At 37.6% G+C, this 13,977-nt stretch overlaps 1 protein-coding gene across 1 annotated transcript; it reads right to left on the bottom strand.

Annotated features, from left to right (window-relative positions):
* Window positions 1-5,806: 5,806 nt before the first annotated feature.
* LOC127080826 (uncharacterized) lies at window positions 5,807-6,289 on the bottom strand. The gene has a single exon (XM_051021118.1). The coding sequence runs from the start codon at window positions 6,287-6,289 to the stop codon at window positions 5,807-5,809; it is 483 nt and encodes a 160-aa protein (XP_050877075.1).
* Window positions 6,290-13,977: the final 7,688 nt, after the last annotated feature.

Genomic DNA, 13,977 nt, shown 5'->3' on the forward strand with positions numbered 1-13,977 from the left:
AGATTTTGGAGAAATGGTGGGTCTAACCTCTAAGGGAACTTTCTAATCTTATGATTTACCAAATGAGTTATTGGATGAATTCAACCTTAACTCTTCCATTCAGTCTCTATTGGTTGATCTTACCACATGTCATAAGATTCTCATTATAGTTGGTTAAAAGACCATGACATGTCGTCTTATTTTCTAAGTGGTTACTTGTTGCACCTCGTAAAATGAGAACACGACTCAGTGAAGTGAAATTGCACGCTCGCAAGATAGACTGAACAAAGTCGCCACTTAACTTTATTTATTCCAAAGAGGGAAAGGGGAAATATAGATAAAACCCAAGAAATAACTACAATGATATTGGTCGTTGCAAACAAATCAGGGTTCAAGATTCGATTATGCAAGGGGAAGGTATTAGCACCCCTAACGTCCGTCATACTCAACGGGAACCATCAGGTTAGTTGTGCACGTTAGTGTTAGCTTAGAAATGTTAAGGTTCTCTAGTTATTAAGAGGGAAAAGAAGAATAGGACAAAAATAAAAGAGGATTTTTTTTTTGGATTTTTTATTAATGTGCCTGACAAGATTTAAAATCCTGCTCCTACGTATCTCCGGGTATAATAAAGAACTCAAGGCTTACGCAGTTCTAGGTAGAAAGTGTTTGTTTGTTGGTCGATTTTAGCGAAAACTACTTTGTGTCAATCGAAGAAAACATTGTTTGCTAACCAAAACAAGTGGAGAAGGGAATGTTTGCATCACGACCGAATGGATTTACAAATCAACATTCAGGGGCAACGTCGCAAGCTTACTCACAAGTTCAAGTGGACGAAACATTATTTTTGCATCGTCTTGACACAAAGTACCTTTCTTTTACAAAAAGGGTTTGAGGATTAATCGCGCGGCGGCAAGAAAAGAGTTTGATATGTTTGAAGTATTTTTGAATGATGGCGAGAACTTGAAAGGGCGAGATACCCATCTCGAATCCTAGCCTCGGAAGTGCATGGTATCCACCATGTTCCGTTTCCATATTATTTGCAAAGGTGTTTGATATCTCTTAGATATTTCTATATTTGATTGAGAAAAGGTTTGAAGAAACCGCATTGACATTTTTGAATGATGGCGAGAGCTAAGATGGGCGAGATATCCATCTCGAATCTTAGTCTCAAGAGCTCGTGGTATCCACCCCGTTCCATTTATATATTTATTGAAGAGAGTTTGATAAGTATTAAGTATTTTTGAGTTTTATTGTGAAAATGGCTTGACGTATGGTCAAGCATTTGATGAGCGATTGCAAAATAGTTTAAATGGAATGGCTTGCAAGATTTGGAAATGGATTGAGTTTGAAATGGAAAAATTTTTCATCTAAAAAATAATCGACATTGAATCGAATTTTATTTTTGATCTTTTTTTAAGAAATGGTTGATTTTATTCTTGTGTTAGAACTAGCTAAATAAGCAAGCAAACAAAGAAATAAAGCGGTAAAAATTATTACATGTCATGGGAGTGGGGATACATTCTGTCGAATGGGGATGCGAGATAATGAAACAATTAAATCAAGTCCAATCAACAAACAATAATAAATAAGTGTAAGTGCAAGAGAATGGTCTCATTGTAACAAGGCCCAAGAGAATGCCATGTGAATAAAATAGTAACACACAAGTTATATTTAAAACACGTTCAATAATTAAATCGAAAGAAGTAAAATCAAAGTATGCACAAATTAAAATCGGGATGCGAGGATACGGATCCAAGTCACATAACGCAATAACGTGCAAGGAAAAAATGAAATTGAGAGGTGTAAGCAAAACCCTAGTTAATGTGCTCAAAGTCGATTTGTGCATATTAACAATAATAGAAATGTCGTATGTAAAGGGTCAAAACACAGTGAAATACCATCAATGTATCGATAAAATAATTGGTGGAATAACGACATGGAAATGTCGAGTCCACAGATTAAAATTTGATGTTTAACAATGAAAAGATTCAAAGAAACCAAGCAAAAATCCAACAAATATCACATTGTTTTAAACCTTCACATGGGGCATTTGCAATGGCCATAATCAGGATAAAATAAATGGAAAAAATATTTTTTTAAAATTAAATTGTAAATATAATGTCAACAAATAAGAAGTAGATATCACAAAAATTAGAAATAAAATCCATTTGGATGGTTAGAAAATATGTGAAAGGAAACAAAAAATAAGGGTGAAAAAGAATGGAGAAAATGAAAAAAAATGGAAAAACTAAAAGAAAAAATGGCAACAAGGGTTTGAGCCCAAGACATGGGGGTGGGAGGCATGATGCTTCAACCATTTCCCCATGGTCCTATTACCGATAACCAAATGCATCTAAATATAAATAATATATAATTCTTTGTAAAAATAAAAAAGAAACAAAAAAAACATGAAAAAATGCAGAAAGGGACGCACATGGTTCGAACTTAGGTCATGGTGGTTGGGAGACCGAGGTATCAACCACTCCACCATGGTCATTTAGTTGTCATTTTAATACCTATATAAGTATATAATATAAAAACACAAATAAAAAATCAAAATAAAATAATACAACAACACCTGTTCATGATACACTATTTATCTTCTTCTTCACTTGACTCAAAGAACCAAACCCAAACAAAATCAAACACACATCATTAGCTTAATGGAAGTTATTTCATTAAAACAAAAGAATCTAAACTATTGGCCATGGATTTAAATGAAACAAAAGGAAAACAAACTTCTTCAAAACTCACAAACTCACACTGCATCCTCATTGTTTGTTAAAGCTCATTTTCAAGTAGTTTGAGACAAAACAAACACCAAGGAATTTGATAAAAACAAGTAACTTGGTGAAGAGGGTGGTGAGTTTCATAAGGTTTCTTGTTGAGTGGTAGTTTAAGGTTTGATGATGATGATGTTGCAACTGTAGTGGTTTGTCGTTTGGTGTGGCTGAAGGGTGTTCGAATCAGGGAAACACGGTGAGGTATGGGTAAGGTGCAGTTGTTGTTTGGGATGTGAGTTTTTGATGTCTACAAGGTGGTTGCAGAAAGTATGAAGGTTCTATTGGTGGTGATTTCTGTCAAAATCGGAGGCGGGTCGTGGAGTTGCAAGGTGGTGTCGTGATCTGTAAATGAGGGAGAGTTAAACGAAGGTGGATGATGGTGTTAAAACGATATGGAAGTGCAGGAGCAGAATTTCCGAAGGGAGAGGACAATGGTGGAGTATGGAAAGAACATGATGGTCGTGGGTGTTTTACATGGTAAGGTTGATTTTAGACTATAGTTCAGTAAGGAGATTGAGTGGAGTTATGGCGTGCAGGATGAGAAAAAAGAACTGAGATATTTTATTCTCTATCTACAGTAAGAGAGGGAGAGAGGTCCTTAAGAAGAACATCAAGATGAACCTAACATCTCCTCTTGTTTTATTTTTCTTTTTTCTTTTTTTTATCATTGGGTGTGAATGAAAAAAAATTTGACCCAGGAAAAAGTGACTCCCTCCTCCTTAATAATGCATCACAGATCCCTCCTCATTGGTTAAATTTCACTTTTTGTCAACAACTATAAGGTTAAATTTTGAATCTTTGAGGAAATAGTTGGCTAATCCGAACCAGACATTTGTCCATTGTGAGAGAGGATAAAGATCAATTGGTTCCTTCTCCTTTTATTTCTTAATCTCTTTTAATTTTGAAAATATTTAGTAATTAGTGTCATACCCCAAAATTTGACTTCTATTTTTAGTTTTGTTTAACTTTTGATCAAGATTCATCTGCATATCATTCATGCCAAACACACATGTATCATACAAGCCCATTAAAATCCATAAGAATCTTCATAGATTCAAAGGTTTGTAGTGGTATTCATGGAATTATATTCATGTTGTTGGATCCCCAAACCCTAGCTCTTGCTTGTGCGATACTCTTGGTTCTTAACTTAACCATAAACCCTAGTGATAGGGGCATGTGATATAAGTTTGCTTCTGGAGCCTTGGTACTCGTTCATTTCACCCTTCACCTTGATCATGGAACCCTAATCTTGTTATGACCCTTTTTTCAAAGCATTATAGATCATTTGATCACCTCTTGACCATGGAAGCTTGCAAACCCTAGGCCCTTGACCCCTTGTTGTTTGTCTAATCATCTGTAACTTTATCCTTGATCCTAAACTCTAACTCAGGAGATGCACAATGCTCTAGCATCTTGTGGATCTTACTTAATCATCCAATCACTTGTGGATTGCCTCATGCCCTAGTTTCTTGCTTCAAGGCCTTGCCTTATTCATTGCATTGGTTGTACTTGTTTAAGTCTTGACTATATATTATTTTGCTTGCTTGTATACTTGTTCATGCATTCATAGTCATTTTATCAAGTTGCTTCACACATAAGTTTTGCTTTGATTCCATCTACAATCATGGCATATTCAATAACACAAGTTACATTCAAGTTATGTTGTTGCTTGGCTTACAATTTTTGTTTATTATGTTGGTCCATTATTTGGGATTGTATTCATTCTTATTATAGAGGCCCTATTTCCTTGTCCATTAGCACACCATTGAGGGTTAATATTGTGTGGCATTATTAATCTTGATAAAGATCTCTTAGACCTCTCAAGTTTACAGACTTCACAAGTCACTTGAGGAGAGTTTCAGCAAATAAATAGAATTACAGTAATGCTTAGTGCTTCTAGGTAAGAAGAAATTACACAAGGTAAAACCAAAATACTTGTTCACACTTTAGAGCAACAACTCGTGTGAGAAGGAGAATGAATAATGGATGTGATAGTAGTGTTGTATTCTCGTGTGTTTCAGTTGTTTGCTTAGTGAGGCGTTCCATCCTTTATATAGGAATGATGAGAAGACCGTTGAATGTTGAATGTTGAATGTTGAATGTCAGAATATTTGGCAATGATGGATGATTAATATCATTAATCTATGTGTTCTTTCCAAAACAAATTTTGAGGCGCCATAACTTTCTTCCTGAAATAGATTATTTCCATAAGTGAAATTCTTCATAGCTAAGTATTCTGAATCAGAAGGTTGGAACGTCAGAAGCTCTATTCAGCAAGTGTATCTTCAGATGGATGATTGTCGCTGATTGTCTTCAAAGTTTCTTTTAATTGATTACATCAGAGTGCAAGGCTTCAGATCCTAGAGGCGTTCTTCCGCTTTAGAGTGTCTGATGTCTCTTGTTTAGTTAACGCTTCCGTTAATCAGGATCAGAGCTTCTGCTTGCGCATATTCTAAGTGGTATTTCAGAACTTGTATCTGTATATGATGAATGTCTATCTAACTATTTCGATTAGAGTTCTGCACACTTAGATAAATTTTGTTAGGGTACCATTTTTGTTTTATCATCAAAATCTTAGAGATACATTGTAGATACTAGATTTGTTCTTACAATCTCTCCCTTTTTGACGATGACAAAAAAATTCAGAGTGATGATGAAACGGTGATATAATCAAAAATAATATCTCAGAGTCAGATGAGAGGAGACTCCCCCTGAGATGAATCATAGGATTTCTCAGAAGTTATTACCAGACTTCCCTTGTGTGGCAACTAATTTGTACCTTAGTTGTTATCCTGCATAAATTTTAGTTCTCATAAGTTATTAAGATATTAATGTGCGCAGTGTAGCAAGAGGCTTAGATATATTTTCATCAGAGTTGTATTAGTTCTCCCCCTTTTTGTCAGACTCAAAAAGACATAACATAATGTAAGAAAAATAAGGTTCATATATATGAGAAAAACAGGTACATGTAAGCAGCAATTCAGAAGGAGAGCACAAAATATAAGGAAAACATAAGAGGAAAACAACAAAAGAAACCTAAGTGCCTAAGGGTTTGGAGGCGGAGGCATCCTTTGGAGCAGTTGAGTCAACAGGTTCTGAATATTATTGTTGACGGAGTCTTGATGATCCAATCTTTCTCGCATAACCTGTTGCTCTTTCTGCAGTTCTTCCAGAGTTCTTAGGACCAGAGGGGCGAAGCCGGAGTTTGATTTCTCCCCCTGAGTCAGCGCATCGGCGCTAGCTTTTGCAGCTTCTTCTGCAGCTATGCGTGCTGCTTCTTCAGTGTCGACTTTTGCTTTTTCCTCAGCTTCAGCAGCAGTGGCAGCAACAGCTTCAACATCATCCTTTTCTGCAGCTTCTCTAACTCGTTGCTCTTCTTCCAGGTGAGCTTTCTCTTTTACTTCTCTTCTAGCCATTTCCTCAGCCTCTCTGACCAAACGTGCCTGTAGCCTTTCTCCAGCGTCTCTGATAAAGTCGTTGCGGACTTTTTCAGAGAGGCCTTTCAATTTGAAGGCTTCAAAGGTCATCCATCTGATCACTCTGTTCTAGTGAATCCTCACTGCAGAGGGATCATCACTGATATTGGAGTTTACAGATAGAGGCTTGATCTTCTCAACCGAAGACTCAGCAAATAAAGATATTGCTTCTTCTAAGGTGGGGAAGGTATGTTCTGGTTCAGGTTTGGGGGATGGGGATGATAGTAGTGTTTGGGTGGTGTCAGCGGGAGTCTGAAGGGTAGGGATGATGATGTCTTCAGAGGGTGGTATGGTGGGAGTATCAGAGGGTGGTGGTGTGGGTTGTTCAGGTGGTGAATTTGGTGGTTGTTCAGATGGTGGTGTTTATGGTTGTTCAGAAGGTGATGTTTGTGGTTGTTCAGATGGTGGTGGAATTGGTTGTGCAGGTGGTGGAGTGGTAGCTTTTGGTTCAAGTTATTATTGAGAGGCAAGAGCATGTGCCTGAAGCTGAGCTAGTGTGGGGGATTGAGGGTCAGAAGGTTCTAAGTCTGATGATAAGACGTAGTAGGGTGGAGATGAAGGTGTAAAGGATGTTGGTGAGATGGATTCGTTAAGCATTTCTGCTTCAGATACTGGTAAGGTTGTGGTGGAGAGGTTGAATTTTTAAAGTGGGGGAGATGGTGGATTAGAGGTTGGAGTATCAGAGGGTTTAGTGGTAGAGGGTGGGGTTTCAGAGTGGGTGTAGATAGGTGTGGTTTGGGGAAGAGAAGAAGCAACTTGCTTTAAATTAACAGAGCAAGAAGGAGGCAGAGACTTACTTGGTGAATCAGTCAGAGGGACTGGAGGTCTTGACGCAAAAGTTTCTCCCAGTTTTGCCTTCTTGGACTTCCCAGATGGCTCTCGTTGTCTCTTCATGAAGTTGGATGGACGCTCAGGTAGCCAGTCCACGGAGAACTCTAAGATGTCAACTCCTTGGCTTGCGAGATCTTGCAGATAATGTGCCATAACTTCTGGAGGATCAATCTTAGAGAAGAGGTAGAGGCCGTTGGGAATCTTCCTTTGATCCTTGAGTGCTTCCCAGGTGGTATCTAATGAGGGTTTCACCCTAATTTGTCCAATCACCCCCATGCTCTTCAGATTGAGAGCGTTCAGAGGTCTTCCAATGTCAACTATGACATCCTCCATTAGATTGTGATGGATCAGATGGTCCACCAGTCTGATCTCGATCAGAACGTCAGAGATAAGTATTCCCAGAGGGATGTAGGTTCTGGGATTCATGTTGTTTCTTGTGTCTTTGACAGAGTCTCTGAGGTATTTGAAGAGCAGTGCTGGCAAGTTCAACTTTAATCCTTTGTAAAGGCAGTAGAGTATGCACTTATGATCCGTGTTGATGTAATCAGAAGAGTTAGAGGCTGGGAGGTGATGGATGGTACCCAGAATGATCTTCAGCCAGACTCGGAGGTTCTGGTGAAGTTCCTTGTTTTTGGAGGGGTTGCCTTCAGCTTTCTGTTGAAAGATGGTTGGGGGAATTTCCTGGGACATGTACTTTGCCCTAGGGTTGATGTTGTAGATTCTTCTTCCCCCTGTCTTCTCCATGTTTAGAAGGGAGGCGATGGACTTCTCAGTGATGACGATCTTGACCCCCAGAACATGTGAGACTATGTAGTTATCATCTGAGTCTTCGAAGCGCTAGAACTCCTTTACCAGATAGGTGTAGACGGGACCATAGAGTCTTTGGAAATAGGTTTCCCACTCTTGCATTCTTAGTTCCTCAGTGAGGCCTTCCATTTCGCTTCATGTTGTCAAAGTCTACCAACGATTCACATAGGACTTCAATCTTGTCAAATGGAGTGGCAAGGTGAATATGAGGTTCACGGTCCAGAATATGAGGTTCTTTGTAGATTGGGGTAAAGACAACACAAGTGGTAGCAGTTGTTTGTTGAGAAGAAATGGGAGTTTGTTCCATTGATTCCATTTGTTGAGAGTAGTTGTAGGCAGATTGTTGTTGAGAATCCATGAAGAACTTGAAGAGAAATGAAGAACTTGATGAACTTTGATGAAGATGAAGAACTTTGATGCACTTGAAAGAGGAGAGGGGATTGTGTAGGCAGTGAGTGTAAAAGTGTGAACGTGTGAATTATGGAGAATATAAATACACATAGATGGCATGCAAAACGACAACATTAGAGGCAGTTGAGAAGTTAGAAAATTAATATTGGCACATTAACCAAGTTGACACGCTTAGGGGAGACATGATTACAACCCATGATAGAAGTCTAATCCCCAAATCAGCATACTGCTTGAGGAGATCTCAAAGGTCTGTCTCTTGATTTCTAATAGACAGTTGTCTAGAAGATCCAAGGTCAGTCGTAAGATACCCCTCGTGTTGATCTATCTGATCTTTAGGAATACTAAGGGATTGGGTCCTGAGGATTTCTGATTCAAATGATTTCTAACTGGTAGAAGTATCAGAGTCAGATCCAGATACCAAATGTTATTTCAGAGCCTTATTTTGCTATTTCAGAGAAGCACATTTGGTTTATTCTGGGTAATTTTCAATTTTTAAATGTTTCAGAATAAATGAGAATCTATCTTCAGAGAGGGGTTTAGTGAAAATATCAGCCCATTGATGGTCTGTATCAATAAATTTTAAGGATATTACCCCTTTCTAAACATGGTCTCTGATAAAATGATGTTTTATTTCTATGTGCTTATCTCTGGAATGCAAGATAGGGTTCTTACTTAAACAAATGGCAGCAGTATTATCGCAGAAGATAAGAACGTTACTCTAAAAAATCTGAAGGTTTTCTAGTTGATTTTTCATCCAGAGCATCTGAGTAGTGCATAGTGAAACTGATATATATTTTGCTTCTGCAATAGACAGAGCGATGGTTGACTGTCTTTTGTTGGCCCAAGATATGAGATTGTTTCCCAAGAATTGACAGTTCCCAAATGTGCTTTTATGTTCCATTCTGTCCCCTGCATGATCTGCATCACAATATCCAGAGAGCCTATACTCTGATGTTTTCTCATACATCAGCCTAAGATTAGGAGTTCCTTTCAGATACCTTAGGATTCTTTTAACAACTGTTAAATGAGATTCCCTTGGATCTGATTGGAATCTGGCACAGAGACATACACTAAAAAGAATGTCAGGACGAGTAGTCGTCAGATAGAGGAGAGAGCCTATCATACCACGATAGAGCTTCTGACAAACCTTTTGACTAACTTCTTCTTTCTCCAAAATGTAGGTTGGACACATGGGTGTCTTTGTAGGTTTGCATTCTGCCATTTCGAATTTCATCAGAATGTATTTTATGTATTTATTTTGATATACATAAGTAGCTTCTGAAGCTTGATTGATTTGAATTCCCCGAAAGAACTTTAGTTCTTGCATCAAACTCATTTCAAATTCTGCCTCCATTAGCTCAGAGAATTCTTGACACCCAGAGGGGTTAGCTGAACCAAAAATTATATCATCAACATATATCTGACATATTATGAGATCATTTCTAATGTTTTTACAGAAGAGTGTAGAGTCAACATTTCCTCTAATAAAGTCATTTTCTAGAATAAAGTTGCTTAGTCTTTCATACCAAGTTCTAGGAGCTTGTTTTAGACCATACAGTGATTTTTTCAATTTAAAAACATGTTATGGACATTTAGAGTTTTCAAAACCTGAGGGTTGATGGACATACACTTCTTCTGATATATAACCATTAAGGAATGCCCTCTTGACATCCATCTGATATAATTTGATGGAGTGATTTACAGTGAATGAAATAAGTAATTGAATGGATTCTAACCTGGCGACTGGAGCAAAGGTTTCATTGTAGTCAATGCCTTCTTGTTGACTGTAACCTTGTGCCACCAGTCGTGCTTTGTTTCTGACTACTTCTCCCTTTTTGTTCAATTTGTTTCTGAATACCCGTCTTGTTCCAATAATATTAGTTCCTTTAGGCTTTGGGACAAGATTCCAAACATCATTCTTTGAGAATTGATCCAGTTCTTCTTTCATTGCCAGAACCCAATCATTGTCTTGAAGTTCCTCATCACAGGAAGTAGGCTCAATCAGAGATACTAATCCCAGAGGATTTTCTTCAGATACTTTAAATGTTGACCTTGTTCTGACAGGTTCATCCCTGTTTCCCAGAATCAAATCTTCAGAGATGTTTGGGCGATTTCTTGATCTTTTCTAGATAGTTGAGATTTCAGTTATTTGTGAACTGGGTTTATCAGCTTCTTGTGAGGCTTTAGTCTTTTCATCAGAGCTTGGAAGAGTTATCTCCAAATCTGCAAGTTTCTCAACTAGCTTTGACTTTTCAGGGTCAAACTTATCATCAAATCTAACATGTATTGATTCTTCCACAATTTTGGTTTCTGTGGTGTATACTCTGTAGCCTTTAGAGTGTTCTGAGTATCCTAACATAATACCTTTTTGTGATTTTGAATCAAACTTTTTCAGATGTTCTTTAGTATTAAGAATAAAACATGAGCATCCAAAAGGATGGAAGTAAGGAATGTTGGGTTTTCTTCCCTTGCACAATTCATAGGGAGTCTTCTCCAGAATAGGTCTTACAGAGATTCTATTCTGAATATAACACGTTGTATTTACTGCTTCATCCCAAAAGTGCTTAGCCACATTTATTTCATTGATCATGGTTCTGGCCATTTCTTGGAGTGTCCTATTCTTCCTCTCTACAACTCCATTTTGTTGTGGAGTTCCAGGGCAGGAGAAATCATGGGATATTCCATTAGAATCAAACAGTTTTTCAAAGAACTTATTTTCAAATTCACCATCATGATCAATTCTGACTCTGATGATTTTAGAGTCAAATTCGTTTTGCACCTTAGAACAGAAGCTAGTGAATAAAGAGTGAGACTCACTCTTGTGCTTTAGAAATTTTACCCATGTCCAGCGACTAAAATCATCAATAATGACCAGTCCATACTTCTTTCCATTGACTGACGTTGTCTTAATAGGTCCAAAAAGGTCAATGTGAAGAAGTTCCAGAGGCTTAGGGGTGGAAACAACATTTTTCTTTTTAAAAGATGTTTTAGAAAACTTTCCTTTCTGACATGCCTCACACAGAGCATCTGAAGAAAACTTTAGCTTAGGTAGGCCTCTGACTAACTCGAGTTTATTTAGCTGAGAGAGTTTTCTCATGCTAATATGGCCCAAGCGTCTATGCCATACCCATTGTTCTTCGTGTGCAGACATCAATCATTTTACATCTTGATCTTTTAGATCTGAAAGATTTATTTTGTAAATGTTATTTTTCCTCTTGCCAGTGAAAAGAACTGTTCCATTATTCTGATTAATTGCTTTACATGTTTTTTGATTGAAGATTATATCATAATCGTTATCACTTAATTGTCTATTGATAACAAGTTATGCATTAATCCTTCTACATAGAGAACATCAGATATAGAGGGAAGAGATCCATTACCAATAATTCTGGAGCCTCTGATTCTTCCTCTCTGATTTCCTCTGAAACCTACGAAGCCAACATCTTTAAGTTCAAGGCTTTGGAACATATGCTTTCTTCCCGTCATGTGTCGCGAGCATCCAGAGTCCAGGTACCATGATTGGTGTCTTAACTCTGCTGCATAGGATATCAGCAACATAAACAATCTTATCCTTCGGTACCCAGAATCTTTTGGATCCTTTGTGATTAGTTTTCCCAGAGTTTCTTAAGACTTTGGGTTTTCTAGCATTAGTAAAATGTTGTGCTTGTGCATGTGTGTAATGATAAGAAAATGGGGATTTAGGTTTGTCATCTGTAAAAGATTTATCTTCACTAGGATCATAACCTATTCCTCTTTTGTTATTTTGATTGACTCCATAAATCATGGAAGCCATTATGCTTCTTTCTATCCCATTTTTCAGAAACTTTTCAAAAGATTTTTTATATTTATATATCATTGTGTTGGAAGTTTGTGGGGCTTGAGATAAAGCTTCTTCAAGTTTTAGACATTGTTTATTTGTGGAGTCTCTTTCTTTTGTCAGAGTAAGATTGTCATTCTTTAATCTCGAAACTGTTATCTCAAGCTTATCACATCCTTCTATGGTTCCTTCAAGGACCTTTTTTAGTGCTTTAAATTTTTGTTTAAGTTTTTGATATAAGTTTAAAGATTCAGAAAGGCATGATTCATGGTCAGAGCGAGAAAGGTCAGAAAATACCTCTTCAGGATCAGACTCTCCATCTGATAAGTTTCTAGAAGTGGTAGCCATGAATGCAACATTGGTATGTTCTTGAGAGTCTGGTTCAGAGGAATCAGATCCAGTGTCATCCCAGGTTGCCATGAGTCCCTTCTTGGTTTTAAAGGAGTTTTTCTTGAAACTTTGTCTTCTGGAGCTTTCTTTCTTAAGCTTTGGGCATTCGTTTCTGTAATGACTTGTTTCCTTACATTCATAACATGTTACCTCTTTGTTTGATTTGCTTCTGGAAGTTGATTCTGAGCAATCTCCCTTGGGTCTTGGTCTTCTGAAGTTGTTATTCCCTTTTCTCCAGAGTTGTTTTACTCTTCTGGTCAAAAGAGATAACTCTTCTTCATCGTCAGAGTCTTCCTGTTCAGAGTCGTCATTGTCTTCTTCTTCAGCTTGGAGAGCTTTGTTCCTTTCTAGTTTACATCTCTTAGATCTGGATTTCAGGGCTACAGATTTGTTCTTCTTTTGAGGCTCATCTTCCTCAAGTTCTATCTCATGACTTCTAAGGGAACTAACGAGTTCTTCAAGGCTGATGTTGTTCAGATCCTTTGACAATTTTAATAAGGTGACCATGGGTCTCCACTTCTTTGGTAAGCTTATGACAATCTTTTTGACATGATCTGCAGTTGTGTAGCCTTTGTCCAGAACCTTGATTCCTACAATTAAAGTTTGAAATCTAGAAAACATTACCTCTATAGCTTCACCGTCCTCCATCTTGAAGGCTTCATACTTTTGAATTAGAGCCAGAGCCTTTATTTCCTTGACTTGTGAATTTCCTTAATGAGTCATCCTCAGAGAGTCAAGTATTTATTTAGCAGTTTCCCTGTTGGTGATCTTTTCATACTCATTGTAGGAAATGGCGTTCAACAGTATTGTTCTGGCCTTATGATGGTTCTTGAAGTCACGCTTTTGGTCATCTGTCATCTTGTTTCTGGAAATAGCAATACCAACATCAGATACAAGTGGTGTGTAGCCAATAGTAACTATGTCCCATAGATCAGTGTCATAACCTAGAAAGAAACTTTCGATTCTATCTTTCCAGTAATCAAAATTTTCTCCATCAAAGATTTGAGGTTTAGCATTGTAACTATCTCTTTCATTGGTGTTGGCCATATTGTTTTTCTCACGCTGGATCTCTCTACATTATTAAGTGTTTGATTAGAAAATCAATAACAGAGCCGGAGCTCTGATACCAATTGAAGGTAGAGAAAAACAAGAAGGGGGGGGGGGGGGGGGGGGGGTTGAGTTGTTTTAACGATAATAAAAACTTTTTGGAAAAGAGACACACGCTGAAACAAATAATATCAACACTGAATTTTATACTGGTTCGCTTGAAATTCAAAGCTACTCCAGTCCACCCGGCCAAGGTGATTTCACCTTCAAAAAGGACTTAATCCACTAATCTTGAAAGATTACACAAATGATCATCTAAGAGGATAAAGATCTCTTAGCCCTCTTAAGTTTACAGACTTCACAAGTCACTCGAGGAGAGTTTCAGCAAATAAATAGAATTACAGTAATGCTTAGTGCTTCTAGATAAACAGAAATT

Source organism: Lathyrus oleraceus, chromosome 5 (assembly GCF_024323335.1).
Source record: "Lathyrus oleraceus cultivar Zhongwan6 chromosome 5, CAAS_Psat_ZW6_1.0, whole genome shotgun sequence".
Lineage (NCBI taxonomy): Eukaryota > Viridiplantae > Streptophyta > Magnoliopsida > Fabales > Fabaceae > Lathyrus > Lathyrus oleraceus.